We start from the raw sequence: 20948 nt of genomic DNA on the forward strand, positions 1-20948 counted from the left end.
GAAAAGCGCAGGCCAATGAACCGGAGAACCACGGAGTTCTCTAACAAACCTGCAAACACTGCCTAACCCTCCTTCAAGAGGATCAGTCTCAAAAAAGCGTCAGGGTTTGTTTATGTTTTGTGATATTTAGGTGGATGTGCGCGTGTGTGTGTGTAATGTGTGTGTGGGTGTGTGTGTGTGTGTGTGTGTGTGTGGCGGGGTATCTTAAGACTGTTTAAAGACCAATGTGAGAAGCTGCTGCCTTAATTAACACTGGCAGGCCTGTGTTCCTCCTGGCGGTGCACAAGCAGACATTCTTGCCTGGCTGCCCTCAGTGACGCCTGGTCAAAAATAGGGCACCACAGTAATGATCACAACGGTGACATCATCTTCGCCTTTAAATGCGCTCTCCCCTCGGTGCACGTCGGAACAAAGAGCAGCAGGCGTGCAGGGGAGGGAGGCAGATGCCACTTTGTGTCTGGGGAACATTAAGACCCAACAACTGTTCTTTGAATCCTTAGAAGAGCCCTTTTTAAGTGTTTGTGTGGGCTAAAAAATGCTGCTAATTGCTTAAAGTCAATGGATTAGAAGTGGGTTTCCTTTTTGTTGGAAGGTAGTTGTTTTTTAAAGGATCTGTAAGATTTGAGCAGTTCAAATTGAATAATTGCAATTGAGGAACACAGAAGACTGTCCACAAACAGCTAGATTGTTTAGATGGTGGCTCTCTAACATGGGTTTTAAATTGTTAACATGTGTGGCCTTGTTTTTTTTCTTTTTCGCGTTGTTACTGATCTGTTTAGATGGATGCTTCCACGGTCTTAAGGTGGACTTTCCACACAGCAACACTTAAGACTTCATCATTCTAAATGCATTGAAGCCGATTAAGGCAACGCAACATGCAGAATTTGTTATGAGACAACAGTTGGCAATGTGCGCAAGCTTGAGTTTCCTTCAATGTTTGTTACTCTACAGCTTATTTTGCCAGGCCTAAATGAAGCCTACAGGAATGTATGTTTTGGTGTATTCCTTCCTGGAAGTCTGTCTGCTGGAAAACACAGAATTTCTTTCCCTGAAATCTTGCAAAAGAAAAGTCTGCAAAAGAACAAGAGGAGTGGAGGAAGGGAGAGAGAGGGAAAGGAAGCAGATTCTCAAGACCTGGACGAGCCGTGGGAAAAGAGGGGTCTTGTAGAGGAAAAGCAGAAATGTCTCAGGACATTCCTTTGTGATTACACCGCGCTGCGCAAATCCAGACATTCTTGTACTAATTCTGTCTTATGGCTCGAGTTAAAGTCCCATTTGTGAGCGTGTAAACATCCACATCTATTTACTCCTGCAGATGTTGTTGTAGTTTTTATTTCAAACTTCCATTTAAATCTATTTAAAGTTTAATCAACACAGCCTTGGAGAACACTAAGATTAGTCTGGAATACTGATGTGTTTCCGTTCCCAAGCCGGGGAACTTTGATGCTGTATCACTTCGTTCTTTAAAGCTGGAATAAAAGAAAAAAGAAAAAAAACAGCTCACAGGTCATCTGGTATCATATCCACAGGACCAACACAAGAGGAGGGAACTTTTTCAAATCTCAAGTTACAAACCCGAGATTGAAGAGTCAGCTGCCTCCAGTGGGATGGGGCATGTTCCTGCCTTGTCTCAGCTACCATGAATGAGAAACGGCTCCAAGGAATGCTCCATTATCATCCTATCTGAGGCACTGGGGGAGGGAGGAGAGCTTGTAGTCTCCCTTCATTTAGCTGTGTGCCAAATCATGTGTTTGCAAGAGGGAAGGGTGTAGGGGAGGTGGGGTGAGAAGTGGGCACTAGCCTACAGACCTGCAGTAGGGTTGAGCAGTCTCTTCCCCAGCCCACCAGACCTTGCACTTCCTCATTTGTCTAGGTCAGGCGTCCTTTTTTTGTCAGCAATTAATCTGCAGCTCCACCCTCCTATATTTACCCCTTTCGCTCATGGTTTCTCCTTCACCTCTTGTTCACTTAGCCTTGGCTGGATTTACACTTGGTATGATCAGTCTTTGCTGTTGTATTCCGGCTACTAATAACGGATGGCTGGCCACTTTAGCTGCAACGTTTGAGCCGTCGACAAGAAGCATGCTATTGACCTTCACGTTATTATGCATCCGCTGTGCGACAATGCTCCCATTCTGCTCCAAACTGACCTTCCAGGATCCCCCTCCCCACACACACAGTAACACACACACACCCCACACACAAACATAAATTCACTTTCAATGTGATGGAAATTAATCTTACTTAATCAAATAGAACTGTAAATGTAGAAATGAATTTGAAAGAAAAACAAAACTGTATAATCTCTTATCAATGGCTTGTGGGGTCTGCTAAATTAGATGTAGATAAAACTTAAGTAGCCTAAATTATTTAAAAACAGATGAGAGAATAATCCTAATCTGGGAATTATAGCGCTGATGCCTTTTCAGAGCAATTACACAAATCAATCTAATTAAACCTGTTGAAGCTGAGGTTTAATTGCCTTCCTGATTAAACAAACAGTAAGTTATAGCATGTAAATAACAATGAAGAGCAAAACTGTGAAGGCAGAAACTGTAAACATCAGCGCCCCTTAGTGGCCATCCCTTTCCTATGACGTCAGCCCTGGACAGCAAGCTCCCAGTCACTCTGTGTAAGTGGATGTGTGTACTTTCACCACTCATGTTGTGGGGACATCAATCAGCTTCCACAGTCAGACTGCGGGGATAAGTGGTGTTTAAGGGGTTAAGAAAGGTCTCAAAGATATGATGTTGGTTACATGGGTTTTTCTTGTGTGATGGAAACATGACTGAACATATGCATCTGGTAATTCCCATCTAACGAGTGATGATTAACATGAACTACACTAATAGGCAGGGTAAATATAGGGCGATTACTTCACTATGTCTATAAATTTACCAGCCTGTTTGCATTTGAATTATCCTGTCTTTAAAGTCTGTTGGAAAGAAGGTCCCTTAGATTAGAAAAAAAGATCTTTAACCACTTTCTTTATATTCACTGTGTCCATGGAGTACAGCAGTGTTGCATTATAGGGATGTTTTCTAATGCTTGTTTTGATGTACTTTTCACTTAAAGAAAAAAAAAAAACTGGATTCATGTCAGGCAACATGACTGAGCAGGCCGTCATGTTCACATTTTTCTTCCTTACTTAGTCTTGTGATTCTCCCACTGTGGATTTTGGACCATTCCCATCATTTAGTCATCAGAGCTGCTCTTGTCTGGTCTGTTAACAGCATTGTCAGGCAGTGGTTTAATATGTTCGACGTAATGATAATTGATTGACTTTATTGATCTAACAGTGGAGAAATGTACTCATTACATCAGCTCAAATAGTGAAAGGAGAAGAAGACTGTGCCAAAGGAAGAAAAAGGTGCATGGGATATATACAGTATATACAGTGGGTCCACATATGACAGCTTTTTCAAAGTAGGATCATTAAAACGGGTTATTGCACAGGGTGTTTACATGAATAATTATATATATAGTTATTGTCGTGGGTGTTAAATATAGAGAAACAGGTTAATACATGAACGCCATCTCTCCTGTGAAACATGTCTTCACTTATTTTCTTTAATCTACTTAAAGCTATTAATTTAGCTAATACTGAATAGGTCCCTAGTAGACATACCTTCCTCCAGTTAAAACAGCCAATGTTCATTTTTCTCCAGCTTGGTGTTAAAATAAAAACAAATGATTGTGTGTTATTATGACACTATTCATAACACTGATAACGCACCACATTTATGTTTTTACTTTGAAATATCTTGTTTCAACGGAAAAGGGAGTGATACAGCTCTGATATGCTATGAAGCACACTGTTGTGTTGATAAATAATTGGGTCATTTGGCTTGTTTTGTATAGCAGTTTTATCTTTTTGAGTAAATGATCATGTTTTTGTTTTGTTGTGATAAAAAGGAGAGTAATTTCCAGATCGGGGGGTCAGAATGAATAATCTAAGAATTACCTTTAAAAAAAGAAATGACAGCAGAGATGATTTACAGTACTGCTTTTCTCACCAGTCAAATAATATTTTTTACATCTTAAAAAGATATCTTTAACATGTACTGTATGTTTTTCAATCTGATTGAGGCATTTCGTACTATTTCAATATTCTTAGCTGTAGTAATCGAATGCTCTACTAAATACTAAAATAGCCACAAAAATAAAGTTTTATATGGGATATACTATATCTGAAACCTAAAAAGTAACCAGATACCTTGATACATACATCAAACTTTAACATGTACATGTATAAAGGCTCTTTCAAGACTACATTTCATACATTCAGAATAGAACTCAACTTTATTTTCATTCCACTGACAGAAGTACAGAGCAACGAAATGGATTCTCTGCATTTAACCCATCCCTTTGGGTAGCAGTGCGGCGCCCAGGGAGCAGGTTGGCAGTCTGTGGGATCGAACTCACAACCTCAGGATTAAAACCACTAGGCCGCCACCAGTATCGGACGGGGCCGTGATCCAGCACTAAAATGGTGGTATTGGTATCAGCGTGTACCAACAAACAGGGCATCGATACCATTTTGAGAGCCAAAAGTGTATTCAACCCATTCCAGGTAGTCAATAAAAAGTTCTACTGTATTCACTTTGTATTAGTCTTTTTACTGCTTCACTAAGGTAGGCAGCAGCTTGAAAAGCCATGATGGCAATTATTTTACATCCAAGTAGTATGCAGTTCTTTATATATACACACTTCAATTTCAAACAGATGGTATCGGTATCTGCCGATACTGCACAGCCAGGTATCAGTATGGGGGCCAAAAAATGAAATTGGTGCAACACTAATTTATACTTATATAGCAAACCTGAATGGAAGAAAGGGGCCTCAAAAAAATCTCCTGGGTTACCTGAAAAATGAAATAAATAAATCCCACATTTTTTTTAGTGTTATCGAAAATAAAAGGACATCTTCAAGTTTAATACATTCTGCTTACTTTCTATATACCAGGGAAAACTTGGAATACCAACATGTGATATTCAGCAGTTGTATCTTTAGTAAGTATATTCAAAATATGTTTAAATTCTAAATAAAATAGTTTTGATTAAGTTTAATGGATTATCATTTTTTAAAATCTAGATTTAAAAAAGTAAAAAGGCATTTGTTCTATACTGGTTGTAAAAATATCTTTCAGGGGGAAAAAGCTTAAACATTAAAAACTTGAAGCAGCGCCATAAACCTGAATTTAGTTTAGATCAAAAACACTAATCTGAAGAATTTACCTCATAAGATGTCGAAGGGAGGGAAAAAAAATGCATTAACTCTCAACATGTCTGCAATAGGTATTTTTTAGGGTAAAATAAAGCCCAAAATAGTCATTTTTAAACATTCAATTTTATCTAGAAATTAGAAAGTATTTGTATTACACACTTCACTGAATAGCTGCTCCATTACTGAATGTATTTCAGTATTTAGCTTGTAAACTCTATAAGCATGGTTGTTTTATGGCGTTCTGATTCCCTGGTTGATCGTTTCCAAGCTAAACCTCCAATCGTCACTCAGTGTCACTCAGTACCACACATGGCTGACAGTTATCAAGGACACCAGAGTGATTGCATATATCTCCGATGATTTATGCATATATAGCTACTGCCCATTTACATACAAACAGATATAATTCAGAGCTTTATCTTTTCCCATTTTCTATTTCACTATGTATAGATACGCATGCAAATGTGATTACTTTATGTAGATATGTTTCCTCTGTGCTGCTGTGTCAGTTTATTATTGTTATTATATTCCAGGCAAAGGCATTTGTAGACATACATCCAATTTTATGTTTTACTGTATTACTCCTGGGTTAAAATCGGGCAGCCCTATTGATTAGTAATTTATGGTACATGTAGCCTTTCCATAGGGAATCCATAAACATTTATTACTGTTGATGATGCAGTCTCCTCTGTTTTTACTGGATTTATTGCACCCAGTTTTTAACTTTTGGAGATACAAATGTGCACATTTATTCGTGCACTTTTAGATTTTGTCAAGTTGCAACAACAATATTGTGAAAATCCAAGAGTATTGATGAATACCTTTTTTCCCCTTTATTCATTTATTTTTGCAAGTAGCTATCTAGAAGCCTTCAACTGCATTTATAACCAGAACCCTTTACTTTGCCGGAATAAAATCCAGAAGTCATCTAATTAAGGAATGCTGCCAACAATGTCTGCACTTTAAACTTCTTATAAGCAGGTTTTCTGTAAAGGGTGTAGTGTTTTTCTGTGTAGTGCTTTTTTTTCTGACATCTGTGAATATAAAGCTTAATGAAAACCAACGAGAAAATGATAAAGGTCAGGGATATTGTTTTGTAGGAATTTACATCAGGTTATAAAACAATTAAGTCAACATTTTTTTTAACATAATAGCTTTTGTGCAGGTGTAGATGATATCATCATCAATGACAGAGGCACGTTAGAGATTAGTGCACACCCCACACACACACACACACACACACACACACACACACACACACACACACACACACACACACACACACACACACACACACACACACACACACACACACACACACACCCCACTCCTCCATCTTCTCATAGCCTCCCTCCAGCTGCTCCAACGTACAGCCTCTAGAGCGCGTGAGACTGTTTCAGCTGGAGCAAGTGTTTACATGGATGGACTCATATATGGAAGCTATCGGAAGCTTAGAATAGGAAACCAAAGAGGGAGAAGGAAAAAGATGCTGCCGTGATGAAAGGCAACTGCCGAAAAGACGGCTTAAAGGTATAGTGTAGAAGTTCTTCTGGTTGGATCATTTAAATAAGTGGTCCTCCCAATTGTCAATCATTCTATATATATTTGTGATATATTTACGTAAGGCCGTCCTACATGCTTGTTGCCCATTTTCACCTACCGATGGTGAGTCTGACATAATGGAAAATTGCAAATCTTCTTTTGGGAAGTAAGCTTGCTCCTGCATGTTCTCATACGCCTTTAATAGGCGTTCCCTCTCTGAAGCGGGCACAGGGTTGTGCATGTGCATTTTTTTTATTTTTATTTTTTTAAGTAGAGAGGGGGAGTCTTTTCAGAAAATTGCGAAATCATCTACTGTACCTTTAAGCTTCTGTGTAGAGGCAGGTCAATCTTGTAGATTTAATGAAGAACAGAGGCAAACAACCAAAAATCCAAAATACTAAGTACCAAAAAAACAGGAAACTTTAGGGGGAAACTCTCGTGGGAAGCCAGAGACAAGGGAACAAAAGACGACAACAAGGATCCAGCACTGAGTGACTGCAGAGGTGGAGTTTATAAGGGGAATGGAACAAAGGATGGGCTATTGAGCTGAATAAGGAGCAGGTGTGAGTGGAAGCAACTAGAAAGAGGCCAAGAGGAAAGGAAACATGCACAAGGGGGCAACAGAGAGTGACTAAAGACTGCTAGAATAATGGAAAATAAACCAAAGTTTAACAAAACAGAACAACTGATAATTGAAAAATAAAAACTCAGATTTCCAAAAGGGGAGAACCATGGCAACTATAAGTAAATAATCAGGTTACTGTTGAATATGAATATGACAAGAAGAAAGTGGTTTGTTGTTAATGTGTTGTTCAAGCAATTATCAAATGAACTAGATGGTGAATCATTAAATAGGTCACATTTTGAATTTAGGATGTAGATGTATAGGTAGATGAGTTAGAGGAGAAGGAATCCTGTCCTCTAGTCTGCAGATTGATATTTTGATACAGACAAGCATGATCTATATAATTATTTTATTCCGAATTCTTATTTTATTGATTTTGTTTTACTGTTAACACTGGTTAAATATATTACTTTAGTTACAATAAAGCATGTTCAATAACTTTCGAGAAGCGTATAGAGAGATAATTTGTTTTGTTCTTAACTTAATTTAAAAAGATATAAAGAAGGCTTTAATCATATTTTTAAAAATTAGAAGTATCTTTTAGTAAACTTTGAATTTCATTTACTGATGTGATTTTTCAGATAAGTCTAATTTAATGTGCTGTTCAATTAATCAAAAGTATAATTTGAATTCAATGTTCTTGTTTTTATATGTGATTTGCCACTTTAGTTTTGAAACCATACAAGTTGCACATTTCGTTTGATTTCTTGGTATGGCTGTGATATACATTGATGTGTCTGCATAACCCTCAGAAGTATGTAGCTTCCAATCTGAACATAATGCTCTACTTTTGGATCGGGCAGGTCAATTTTAAAACAGGAGCCGGCAGCGGCGATACTCTTAAGGGTTATGTCAACCTCCAACAACACATGAAGAGGATGGAATGCGTACAGGGAACAGTGGCTCAATCCGAATACCTCAAATTGGTAAGGACATCTAAGCCACGTCAGAAGCCATGATTGACATAATAAATGTAGACAAATAGTGCTGGCAGTTAGGAAGGAGCTAGGAGCAGGAAGTGGTATGCTTCCTAGCATCCAATCATTTAGCACAGGCATCCCCAGCCTTAGTCCTCTAGGGCCACTGTCCTGCAGGTTTTAGAGGTTTCCTTGCTCCAGCACAGCTGATTTTAATTGCAAGCTGATTAACATGCTTTTGGTCTACTGCAATCATTATAATCAGCTGTTTTAAAGCAGGGAAACCTATAAAACCTGCAGGACAGTGGGCCTCGAGGACCGAGGTTGGGGATGCCTGATTTAGCAGAGGGACCTTCTGATGTACCCAGCAGCATCCTTTGCATGACAGACCTTATAGGCACAGCCAATGCCACTGAGTTTAATAAAAAATCATTACTTTGTGATAAAACCTGTGTGACATGTGCTTATGCCCTCGCCTTCATATGTTTTGAGTTTTATAATGGACAGCTGCAGCTGTTCACTAAATTTGTGTGAGTCTTATTTTATGTAGTTCTTATCCTGAAGGCTGTAATCCAGTGCCATTCATGTGTATGTCTGCTTTGTCACATCCGTAAGACTGAAGGCTGCCTAGATTCAGCACAACAGTCTGGAGCAGACTGCATCATGAAGACCAATGATAGCTGCCATGGATAGTGTTTTTATAAATGACATTATAGAAGGTGAAGGTATAGGAGCTAGGAAACAGGACGTAGGAGCTACAATTGAGCCAGTGGGTCCATCTAAATTGATCACATTGGTAACAATTCTTAAGGCAAAGCATATGTGTGTCTGATGTGCGCCTGTTATAAATGCTGTTTATGACGTGGATGCTGGATGCTTAGGATAGACACTCAGGGATCTCCTGATGTACCTATCTCCTTAAGAGCTGTATGCACTCCCACAACCCTTATGTGACAATACTACAGGCACAGGCCACCTTTTTAAAGTATGATTAAACCCGCTAGAATAACCAGCAAATGTGACTGAACCATGTAAATGTATATAAAAATGGTCAGATAAAACATCATGTGTGCACAATCCCTGCTTTGTGATTTCAAACATGTTTGTAGTGTGGTTTTATAGATGACTGTCGAGTCATTGTGTGCCTAATTTGCAAAATATACTCAATTTAATCTTTTTTTTTATCGCGATCGACAATAATGATGAAACCCCAAAACTTAATGTATTTAATTATATACTACGAAAGTGGGAAACTGGTTGAGTCAAAGTAAAAGCAGAGCATTAATAACATTTTCTGACTTATAAAAGTAAAGTAATAAGCAACTCTAAATGGGAAATGTGTTGTACAGTCCAAGTATAATGGTGGGATAAAATCCTACATTTTTTTTAGAGACTTTGTAGATATCAGATCTTGTAAAATTTTTAACTTGCATGAAAGTATATTTAGTTAAAAGTAGATCCACTACATCCATAGATCTGCTCCTCTGACTCGAAATGGCTCTTCTGCAACATTTAAAATTAGGCAGCTCAATGTAGTTTCCTGCTAACTACTTGCTTGTAAAAAAAATAGCATGAATATATCTGCTTTCTGGGCTGTGCATTAAATATTTGTACTGTTTCTTTTACAGATAATGAACTTTGGTGCAAACCTACAGTTTTGGTTTGTCTGTGTGTGGAAAATCTAATGAATTCTCTGTTGGCTCATTCTCGGTAATATGTGAAACATTATTCTAATCTTTATTTAAATCAATTTGACTGAATGATCTGATTGAATTGTCTCTAAAGTGCCTTGAGATGACATGTGTTGTAAATTGGCGCTATATAAATAAACTGAATTGAATCTAATCAAATTGAGTGCATTTCTAAAAAAAGTGTTTCTATTCTTTTAGGTTAGAAAGTATCTATAACCACTGAGTTTAGGAACCAGGGAAAAGAAGAGTCAATTCCTTTTAGAACCACATGACGGCATTGCTATACTCAGCCTGGAAGTAGAAACAATGAAGATAAAGTGAATGGCATCATAAAACTGTCCAAACCAAGGACGCATAAATGTTAAAAAACAACTTTTTTTGTATTTCTTTTGGGTGATTTATTATTATTATTATTTTTATATAGATATGTTTATTATTTTTTGTTTAATAACAACAACATAACCCTCTCCAGGCAGATGTTGCAGATTTACAATGGCTAAATGCCACCTAGCTAATTACTCCACATCCATATTTTAAGAGCTTTTGTTACTCAGAAGTACAACAGAAGGACTTAGTTGTGCATTTGCAACAAACAGTTTCTCTCCAGCTCACCAGATAGCACTGCTGACTCACTTTCAACATGGCTGAGTCTTCACCTCAAAACCTCTTGAGCCTTCTCAAGAGGTTTTGAGGTGTCGGTGGGGAAAAAGTTTGAGAAAAAGTTGTCTCTAATTTTGTGAGAGAAAATTTGTTTTTCGAATTTTGTTTTGTTAATTTTTTGTTTGTGACATTCAAGTAAAGTTAACGCTCACTTCCCGATTCAAATAACATCCAATAACACAAAACCTCAGATTAGCTAAATACTGTACTTTTAAAGTCTGCATTGAATCTGACAATCAAAAGGCAGTTTAGTTAAGATTTTCAAAGTATACAGAATTATATTAATAGCTATCATAATTTTGAGATCCAACCAGATGCATTATGTCAGATGACAAAATGGGAATAGCATTTATTATTTTACATTTAACAATCCGTGTACACATGGACAAAGCTAACAATATTTCAAGAAGTAAATAATTCAAGTACCGGTAAATATTTTTTTTTTCATAACTTCAGAAGGTGGTACAGAAATGTTTCTGGAGATACAGCAGATAAAAGGCAAAGGATGGGGCAGGCAGTAGCTCTTTCTGTGGAAATTAACATCAAAACAGAAGGTAAAAACAAGGGGAGGAGGGGATAAAAAAGAGAAAAAACGTTTATAAGAGGTGGGGAAGGATAGGTTTGGTCACACTATTTAGTAAACAGGAAACTGATCAGGAAGACGTGTTGAAATATGTCATCCATTGCTGTAAATATGTTAAGAAAATGCAATATCTTGAAAAGATTAAAATAAAACACAAAAGGACAGAAGTATTGGGAAAGAAAGCAAGCTATCCGTTAATAGGGCAAGTTACCATTTCTGATCACTTACAAATGGAGGGAGGTCTAGACCTGAGGGAGGTCTAGAAACACAAGATCTATATCCAGCCATTCAGCAAAGACACTTCTACATGGCTGTACATCTTATTTTGACATTTGACCAATTAGATGAGCCCTTGGATGATATATTATCTACTGCAAATTAAGTTGAAAAAAAGGTAAAAAGTTAAAAAGTAAAAAAAAAAGGTAAAACTAAAAAGTTAAAAAGTAAAGTTAAAAAATTAATAACCTAGTTAACAATTATATTTATGTTTATAAACTAAAAAATGTAAGTGTCAGTATCAGCATTAATGCCTCTAAGGTTATGTTGTACCAAAAAAAAAAAAGTCTCTTTCCCTGTGAGTGTTTTTCATTAATTTCTTAGCACTTATTTTTGTTATTTTTCGTAATATATTCAGGGAAGTTGGTGTTTCTTGTTATTACACAGACATTCATTTTTGCCATCACCAAATGTTACAAAGGTAATAAGGTCTTGCCCTAGATTCCAATAACACTATTGGCTTTAAACGTGGACTTGGATTTCACTGATTTCCCTATAAAGGGTTAATATCGTAGCTTCTCCAGTTTTTCTTTAAACTAACAGCATTATTCGTTTGTTCCTTTTTTATTTTGAGAAAATATTGGCCTCTGCTTCACAGCCCTTACCACTGGGTGGCGCCAAATCCCCAAAAGGTGAATCCATTTAAGTCCCTCCCACCAGGGCGTTACGTCAACGGCTCACGGATCAGGACGCCATAGTTCCTGTTGTGCAAAACAAGGAAGAGCTTAAAGACGTGGTGAGAACATTTAAATGATTCCTCGCTTTTTGTTTTATACAAGCACCTTTACATTTAGGGCTAAGAATTATTTATAAGGAATAAAGTTCGGCGTTTTATGTGAACGTTGAGTTTTACCGTTAAAATGTCACAGCGGAAGGAAGCTAACCGAGCTATGACTGTTATTTCTGTTAAAACCTCCGAACTGAACTTGAATGTAATGATAGCTCCGACAGAAACTGAAGTAGGTCATCTTTTTCTTCAGTCTGTCTCTCTCTGGAAGTGAAGCCAGCTACTATCCCGGTTTAATTAGCGCTATGGATTTTAACAAAAAAAAAAAATAAAACTGCTAACAAACGACACCAGGGTAAAGCAGGAAGCCCTTACCTGACTTAACGGAATCATCTATCAAAGCTTAAAATGGTGTAAGCTTAATTTATGCCTTGCATGAAGATGTGTTACAGCGTGGTGTTTCAATCCTGCATGAAGGTTATTAAAATATCACGTCAAAATCACTGTTTTTTTAACGAGATCCGGGTACAACTGTGAAATTTTAATGAAGCTGTTTAGCCTAACACTGCTAGCAGTCCAAATGATATTTTATAAACGCATATTTGGGGAATTCTTAGAATCAGTTAAAGCTTTTTGTTGTTAGCAGCGGCGTGTTTCAATATATTTACTTATGAATATTAATATTAAATAGTAAATATTCGTCTTGCTCTACTTGCTTCCCCTCGTTTAAGGTGTTCCAATCTTCTGCCCAGCTGAGTTATATTTAGCACAGGTGGGCAAACTTAATATCCACATATCCATATCACGATCAGGGAGAAACTCTGATTCTATCGCCTTATGCAAAGAGCTTTTAAGGAGCCTTTTGCATTGCTGCTGCATATGACTCCTATGTAAACATAAAAACAGATGTTGTCGGGTCATCATTCCACCTATGCATTAGTGGTCTGGTGATTTAGTTGTTGGTAAATAGAATCCTGCTTGCATACTCTGTTATCTAACTGTTGGTGTCATGACCCTGTGCCAAAGTTCATTGTCCTAAAGATAGGCAAAGTCACTTCTTGATATGAGATCTAGGAAGTAACATGGTGGCTGGTTTCAGTGTTTACAGACATTATCACATTATCCAGTCAACAAACCTGGTACCAAACCCCAGCTAGTCATCAATGCATTTAGGAGTCTTTGGTAGATATTTTTGAATATCCTTTTGAGTTCTGATCTTGATTTTCTGATGTTCAGGCCGAGCCGTGATGGACTCCAGGTCTCGGAGACTTCCGTTTTCTATGTCCAGCTCCAGATCCTCCTATGCCTTCACTCCCACCGTCTCCACGCCGCTGGGCTCCAGTCGCCGCTACGACAGGGAACCGGTGCTGAAAGATTACCGCTTCCCAAGAGTATCATCGCCCTACAGAGCGGATGCAGATAAACGGGTAGAGCATGTGTGAAACACACTTTCTTACATTACATTTAAAATACAAAGCCTGTCTTTAACTGATTTATGTTTAAATAGAAAACGTGTCATTTAAAGTAACCATTAATCTAATTGGATTTTACTTGCTCTTAATGATTCCCTTTCTAAGCTGTGATGAGCAATCACTGCCCTTTTTAGTTTGCCTTTCTATCTGAAAAGGTATTTTTTTGTGTGCTTTGGTTTTTTTTCTTTCTCCTAAGACTGAGCATTTAAAGGAGCTCTTTCCTTACAGTGTCCCCTTGCTGCATGATACAGTAGCTGACTCTGTGTGTCAGTGGCACACCAGCCAACACTCCAGGGGTCTTTTTTTAGGACAGCCTAGATTCCATGTGTGTATTTCAGTCCTGCCTGTCAGAAGACGGTGTTAACTTTTTTTCCCCCCGGAGCCTTGATTTGTTCCTGTTCTTTCTAGAACATTAAAGGTACGGAGAACCGATGTAGCAAAGCACATTTTGTTTGTACTGATTCTTGTTAGTTCATTTTACGTAAATATTAACACCAGTACGGATTTAGTCTCCTGTTAGAAAATGAATGAGGAATCCACAATAAAAGATTTTAGTGTGATTTTGTCAATCAAAAATAAAACTGCCCTTTGTCCCTCTTACTGAACTGCTAGTATATAGAATCTAAAAATATTAAGCATTATGTGAAGCTTTGGGCATTTTTAATATGATGCAGTGAATTTTCATGCTTTTTGAGTCTAGGGTATTGCATGCATGTATTTATAAAGAGGAAGGCTTCACAGGAGTAATGCTTGGATGCTAACTGTTGATCTGTCATCTTCTTCTAAAGAGTTCTCGCCTTTTGAGCTCGTCAAGAGATTACAGCAGCTCTGACACTCGCTCCCCCAGCTGGAAGCTGCCTTCTTTGTCATCCTCTGGCAGATCGTACGACCGCCCCTGGGCTGAATCGGCTCTCAGCAGTAGAAGCAAAGCGGTACTGAAGCTTTCCTCTTCGGGGGTCACCCGTCAGACCTGTTAACGTCTTTAAAGAACAGCCTTTTAAACCTCTGCGATTTTCTTCTATTTTTTTTCTCAGACTGATTCTGAGGGGAGATCAGGAGTTTGCTCAGGTTTACTGAATTCCAGCGACGATGCAGAATCGAAAAGGGCCAAACTGTCTTACAGCAATCGACTTTACACAAAAACGCCCAGCACTGCAGTTACAGGATCCACCTATTCCAGTAATGTTCTCAGCAGTGGCAGAGGTTTGTTATAACGTAAACTATTGATCCAGTGTTACTGGAGGTTTTCCTCCTGCTTTGATTCTTTTATGTAGAGGAGAAGAGATGTTCTGACACGCTTCATATCGGGATCCGCAGCAAATCTTTATGGACTGACTTTTGTAGGGAAATAAGATTTCCATTTTATCTATAATAGGATTCATGTTTAGTCCAGAACAGATTGAATCATCTCATTAATTTTTAACCGACTTTTAGATGGAAACTAACTAAAGTAATTAATTTGTTTCCAGCTGTTGCAGGTGACTTGGTGGATTCATCATGGAGTTCGTATCGTTTACTTTCTAGACCGTCCCCCTCTTCTTCAAAGCCGCTGTCGTCCTCCAGAGAACTGGAGCCAAAGGCTGAGCCCAGCCTCTCAGGTCTTGGAGAAAGGAGGGGCAGGACTCCTGGGCTGGTCTCCTCACTGTGTAGGTCCTCCTCGTTTGTGAAAAGCTTTCAGATATTTAAACGTGATGTTAAACTCATGTAGTTTATTCCTTCTTTCTCTTCTATTAGACCAAACAGATAGGGTGATGTCCACATATGCACAAGGAGCTCGACCCAAAGAAACTACCTCCTTCTCTGCATCAAGGCAGAGCTCTCTGAGCCGCCATGCCTCGTCCTCTGCCTCTCAGCAGACGCCATTGCGCCTCCATGACCTGGGCAGCAGAAACGCTGCTTGTTACTCCACTGCCTCATCCTCTCTCCGCTCCACTCAGGAACAAGCCCGAAACCCAGAACCATGCGTTTCCCCTCCCCACTCCTCCCACAACTCCTGGAATCCCACCCCCCTGAGCAGACCAGAGCCCACCCTCCCACGGCCGTTAGACGAAAGTGGAGAGCTGGGGGGGCGCAGCTCCACGCGGCGCCTGTTGTCTCGTCTCTTTTCTCGCTGCTCCAGCCAGGACTCGTCCAGCGGCTTGTCCAGCGTTCGTTCACTAGAGGATGACACTCCATCAACTAGCGGGGAGTCCGTGGACAGCGACGAGGGAGCGGGGACGGTTGGCAGGGACCTTGATATCAGCGGAGCAGCGGAAGCCTCAGATGGCCTCAGGAGTCATAGAACCAGCCTCCCTCCTATTCAGGAAAACAATACGGGTCATATGGGCCCAGCCCGGCCCAGAATGGCTCCTCTGAGAGAGTCCTCTGCAAGCAGCGGAGCAGGAGGGAGGAGCTCATCCTGGTTCCTTTCCTCCCTCCGTGGCCGCTGCCCTCCTCTGCTGTCTCGCCTCAGGAGATATGCAAGAGAAGATGGCGCGCAGGCAGCCTCCCGCTCAGAGGAAGGCTACGGCCGTCCACATTTACTCAGCAGGTGGGATGACCTCGATCATAAAGCCTTGCAAGATGATGAGGATGAGGAGGAAGATGATGATGATGATGAAGAGGAGGAGGAAGAAGGGGCCTTTGCTTTGGATGCTTTTGCTGACTCTTACGCTGATAGAATAGAGGACGAAGCATTGCCTGAGCTGGAAGCTGTGTTCTCACCCCGCCGCAGGCTAGGAGTGCTGGAGAACATTGTGGCCCCTGAGGGCCGAGCTGAGAGGCAGCTGGAGGGCCAGGAGGAAAAGAGTCTCTGCAGCAGGGATCAGGAGAAGCTGCGCAGGATCAAAGAAAAGTAACGAAACATGAGCTCCCACTACTTCTCATCTTTGGTTATATTTCCCTGTTTGTTCATCTTTACTGGTTTCTGGATCTAGATGAACTGTTACAGCACAAATGTCTTTTTGGTTTGTTTTTCCCTCCTTTTGCTGCTGCAGACTGTTAATGGAGGACTCTGAAGAGGAGGAAGGAGACCTGTGCCGAATCTGTCAGATGCAGGAGGAGTCCTCTACCAACCCCCTGATCCAGCCGTGCAGCTGTACAGGCAGCCTGCAGTACGTCCACCAAGAATGCATCAAGAGGTGGCTTAACTCCAAAATCAGCTCAGGTATGTCTCCCCCCTATCTGGACTAGGCAAGAGAATATTTAAAGGAATTACAGCAAGCCAAAAAAAAGGACATATTTAAAACCAACTTTCTAATGTGTTAAACCGCAATATTGTTGGAAAAAACGAATTAGCTTATGTTTTGCTTGCAAGGTTTCCACAGGTTTGGTTAAAAAGTTTTACATTTTAAAGTTGAACTATGTAAAGCTTATTCAAATTCATGTTAACAAGACTTTATGTTAGTAAGTTTTTTATTTCTTTCACCCGGGTAATCCTTCCTCAAATACACAATAAAAGCTGCAACATTTCTTTAACTGCTTTATGATTGTATTTAAAAACAAAATAATCTGACAAAAACAAAAAGCCAGGTGGAAATTCTTGATTATTTAAGACTGAAATAAAAGGTTCCAAGATAACAAATCCAAGCAGAAAGACTTTTCCAAACCCATTTTTTTTTTTTCTTCTGAGCCAACCTTGAAGCGTAGTCTAAAGGTGCTTTCAGACCGAGCGTGTCGTCTGCATCGGGGAGTTCACTGCTCTGCTTTTCAGATGCTCAGGGTTTAAGCCCTGATCCTTCAGCTGCATAACAGCTCAAGTAAAAACTCAATTAAACTTGTTTTTATTCAGTGGGGTTACTTTCAATCGGAGCAATTACTATGAATGTCACTGACTATCCACAGGAAGGTGAATGAAGTTTCTTACAGAATCCCTTTATGGCTCCGTGTTTGAAGAAAAGAAGAATTTTCTTAAATTCAGCTTTGTGAAACTTTCCTAAAATGTGAAATCCTCAGGCCTTTAACAAATAACAGAAATGCCTCTGCAGACCTTTTAGTAGCCTCTGTCACTTTTTTTTATTTTATTTTGAAAGCTTTCAGATACCTTCATTCCTCTTCACTTGTTAAAACTCTGTTAATATTTTATTACAAATGATTTGCTATTGATGCCTATTAAAGTCAAATTTTCTCTCCCAGGAAGCAACCTTGAAGCAATCACTACATGCGAGCTCTGCAAGGAGAAACTGCGCTTGAACATCGAGAACTTTGACGTTCAAGAGTTGTACAAGACTCACGTCCAGGTGGGTCGTTGTAGCTGCAGTGAGAAACGAAATGACCAGCTCACTGTTAAACCTGGATGATTTAATGTAAAGAACTAAAGAGTATTTTCTGCTTTAAATCTAATCACATTCATTTATTTTTGTTTTTTGTTTTTGAAAGAAAAAAAAAAGCAAACAGTTATGTTCTTTTCATTCTCCACAGTCGAGATTTGAGGAGTTCATCAGCAGCGGCTTCTACCTGGTGGTGCTTCTGCAGTTCTGTGAGCAGCGCTTCTCAGATGTCCTCAGAGAGGTGGACACAGCCAGGGTGAGGAAACTCGCATTCACCCGTTGGATTAAATCATTTTTCTTTCTGCTCGCTAAGAGAAACCTTTTATCGTTTATTTTTTTTTTGGGATTGGCCCACACGCATCACGAGATTTGCTGTGTTTGCTCGGTGTGCATTAGTCGTTTAACAGATGCACACTTAGAATGTAAAATATTTCACCTTGTGTCCGACTACAAATAATCTTTCCTTTCTCATCAGTTATTCTGCCTGGTGAATATTCTTGAACACATGGACAGTCTTGAAAGTATGTTACCCGCTCCTCATCTCTTGCAGAAATCCTGTAATGTTATTAAGTTTAGCGTTTGTTGTTGTTGCCGTGGGGGATAAAAAAAACAACCTCTAAAATGATGTGTGGAAATGTCGGCTACACGGTTTTAACTCAATGTTTCTGAATTGCAGCTCCAAGCGGAGAAAGCGACGAGGAGGGGCAGGACAGCCGGCCGTCCATCGACTTCTCTGACCTGGACGAGGACCTGGATGATTACTGATAAAACATGAGGTTTTAAAAGTAGCTCACATGATGGGAGCTTTCAGAGCTACTCCACGCTGTTTTGTAGCGCACTCGGTTTCTGCTTTGACGATGTCTTGCTCATCTTGTTCGAGTGCATTTGCAGCAAGAGATAAAAAATGCACTGAACAGGTCTCGCCATTGTCTCTGCTGGCTTTTGCACATAGGGAAACTTGGGATGAATGAATGCATAATATTTTGAATAAAACCACTTTGTCTGTTTTTAATTGTGCACTTTATTTTCACTGGAATATTTAAAGTTTCTAATGGTTATGCCACAAGTGCTTTAATGGTTAAATGAGGACAAGTACAGGTGCTGGTCATAAAATTAGAATATCATGAAAAAGTAGATTGATTTCAGTAATTCCATTTAAAAAGTGAAACTTGTATATTATATTCATAAATTACATACAAACTCATATATTTCAGATGTTTATTTTGTTTAATTTTGATGATTACAAATGACAACAAATGAAAATCTCAAATTCATCATATCAGAAAATTAGAATATTACTGAAGACCAATAAAAACAAAGGATTTATAGAAATGTTGGCCAACTGAAAAGTATGAACATGAAAAGTATGAGCATGTACAGCACTCAGTATTTAGTTGGGCCTCCTTTGGCCTGTATTACTGCAGCAATGCGGCGTGGCATGGAGTCGATCAGTCTGTGGCACTGCTCAGGTGTTATGATAGCCCAGGTTGCTCTAATAGTGGCTTTTAGCTCTTCTGAATTGTTGGGTCTGGTGTATTGCATTTTCTTCTTCACAATACCCCATAGATTTTCTATGGGGTTAAGGTCAGGAGAGTTTGCTGGCCAATTAAGAACAGGGATACCATGGTCCTTCAACCAGGTACTGGTAGCTTTGGCACTGTGTGCAGGTGCCAAGTCCTGTTGGAAAATGAAATCTGCATCTCCAAAAAGTTGGTCAGCTGCAGGAAGCATGAAGTGCTCTAAAACTTCCTGGTATGTGGCTGCGTTGACCCTGGACCTCAGAAAACACAATGGACCAACACCAGCAGATGACATGGCACCCCAAACCATCACTGACTGTGGAAACTTTACACTGGACTTCAAGCAACGTGGATGAAGTGCCTCTCTTCTTTTCCTCCAGACTCTGGGACCTTGATTTCCAAAGGAAATGCAAAATTTACTTTCATCAGAGAACATGACTTTGGACCACTCACCAGCAGTCCAGTCCTGTTTCTCTTTAGCCCAGGCAAGACGCTTCTGACGCTGTCTGTGGTTCAAGAGTGGCTTGACACAAGGAATGCGACAGCAGAAACCCATGTCTTTCATACGTCTGTGTGTGGTGGTTCTTGAAGCACTCACTCCAGCTGCAGTCCACTCTTTGTGAATCTCCCCCACATTTTTGAATGGGTTTTGTTTCACAATCCTCTCCAGGGTGCGGTTATCTCTCTTGCTTGTACACTTTTTTCGACCACATCTTTTCCTTCCCTTCGCCTCTCTATTAATGTGCTTGGACACTGAGCTCTGTGAACAGCCAGCCTCTTTAGCGATGACCTTTTGTGTCTTGCCCTCCTTGTGCAAGGTGTCGATGGTCGTCTTTTGGACAACTGTCAAGTCAGCAGTCTTCCCCATGATTGTGTAGCCTATAGAACTAGACTGAAAGACCATTTAAAGGCTTTTGCAGGTGGTTTGAGTTAATTAGCTGATTAGAGTGTGGCACCAGGGGCCATCAATTTTGAACCTTTTCACAATATTCTAATTTTCTGATATGATGAATTTGAGATTTTCATTTGTTGTCATTTGTAATCATCAAAATTAAACAAAATAAACATCTGAAATATATGAGTTTGTATGTAATGTATGAATATAATATACAAGTTTCACTTTTTAAATGGAATTACTAAAATCAATCTACTTTTTCATGATATTCTAATTTTATGACCAGCACCTGTAAGTTTTACTTCAGCTGTGATGAAATACGTTAGGTTAAGTCAGAATATGAGCTGTGGTAACAACTTTTCCTTTCTAAAAGTAAACAAAACGAAAAAAAACTCCCAAAAATTTCACACAACTTGTGTTATTTCCTTTGAATGCTCCATGTATTTGAATTGTTTTAAGCTTTTCGGTTTGGAAATAAAGATCAATTGCAAACTAAAGTGTCTGGTTCATGTTTAAGTTCAGAGGTGTCCTTGGAGGTTTTAGAAAAAAAAAAACTTGAACTTTTAA

General features: G+C 39.3%; 1 protein-coding gene across 1 annotated transcript; it reads left to right on the top strand.

Moving 5' to 3' along the window:
• Window positions 1–12118: 12118 nt before the first annotated feature.
• Window positions 12119–18825, top strand: marchf7 (membrane-associated ring finger (C3HC4) 7). The gene is made up of 11 exons (XM_038268068.1): window positions 12119–12256; window positions 13484–13674; window positions 14508–14651; window positions 14754–14922; window positions 15189–15365; window positions 15454–16552; window positions 16695–16864; window positions 17833–17936; window positions 18118–18222; window positions 18442–18487; window positions 18643–18825. The coding sequence occupies exons 2-11, from the start codon at window positions 13495–13497 to the stop codon at window positions 18729–18731; spliced, it is 2283 nt and encodes a 760-aa protein (XP_038123996.1). The 5' UTR covers window positions 12119–12256; window positions 13484–13494; the 3' UTR covers window positions 18732–18825.
• Window positions 18826–20948: the final 2123 nt, after the last annotated feature.

Source organism: Cyprinodon tularosa, unplaced genomic scaffold (assembly GCF_016077235.1).
Source record: "Cyprinodon tularosa strain WSP-4 unplaced genomic scaffold, ASM1607723v1 ctg691, whole genome shotgun sequence".
Taxonomy (NCBI): domain Eukaryota; kingdom Metazoa; phylum Chordata; class Actinopteri; order Cyprinodontiformes; family Cyprinodontidae; genus Cyprinodon; species Cyprinodon tularosa.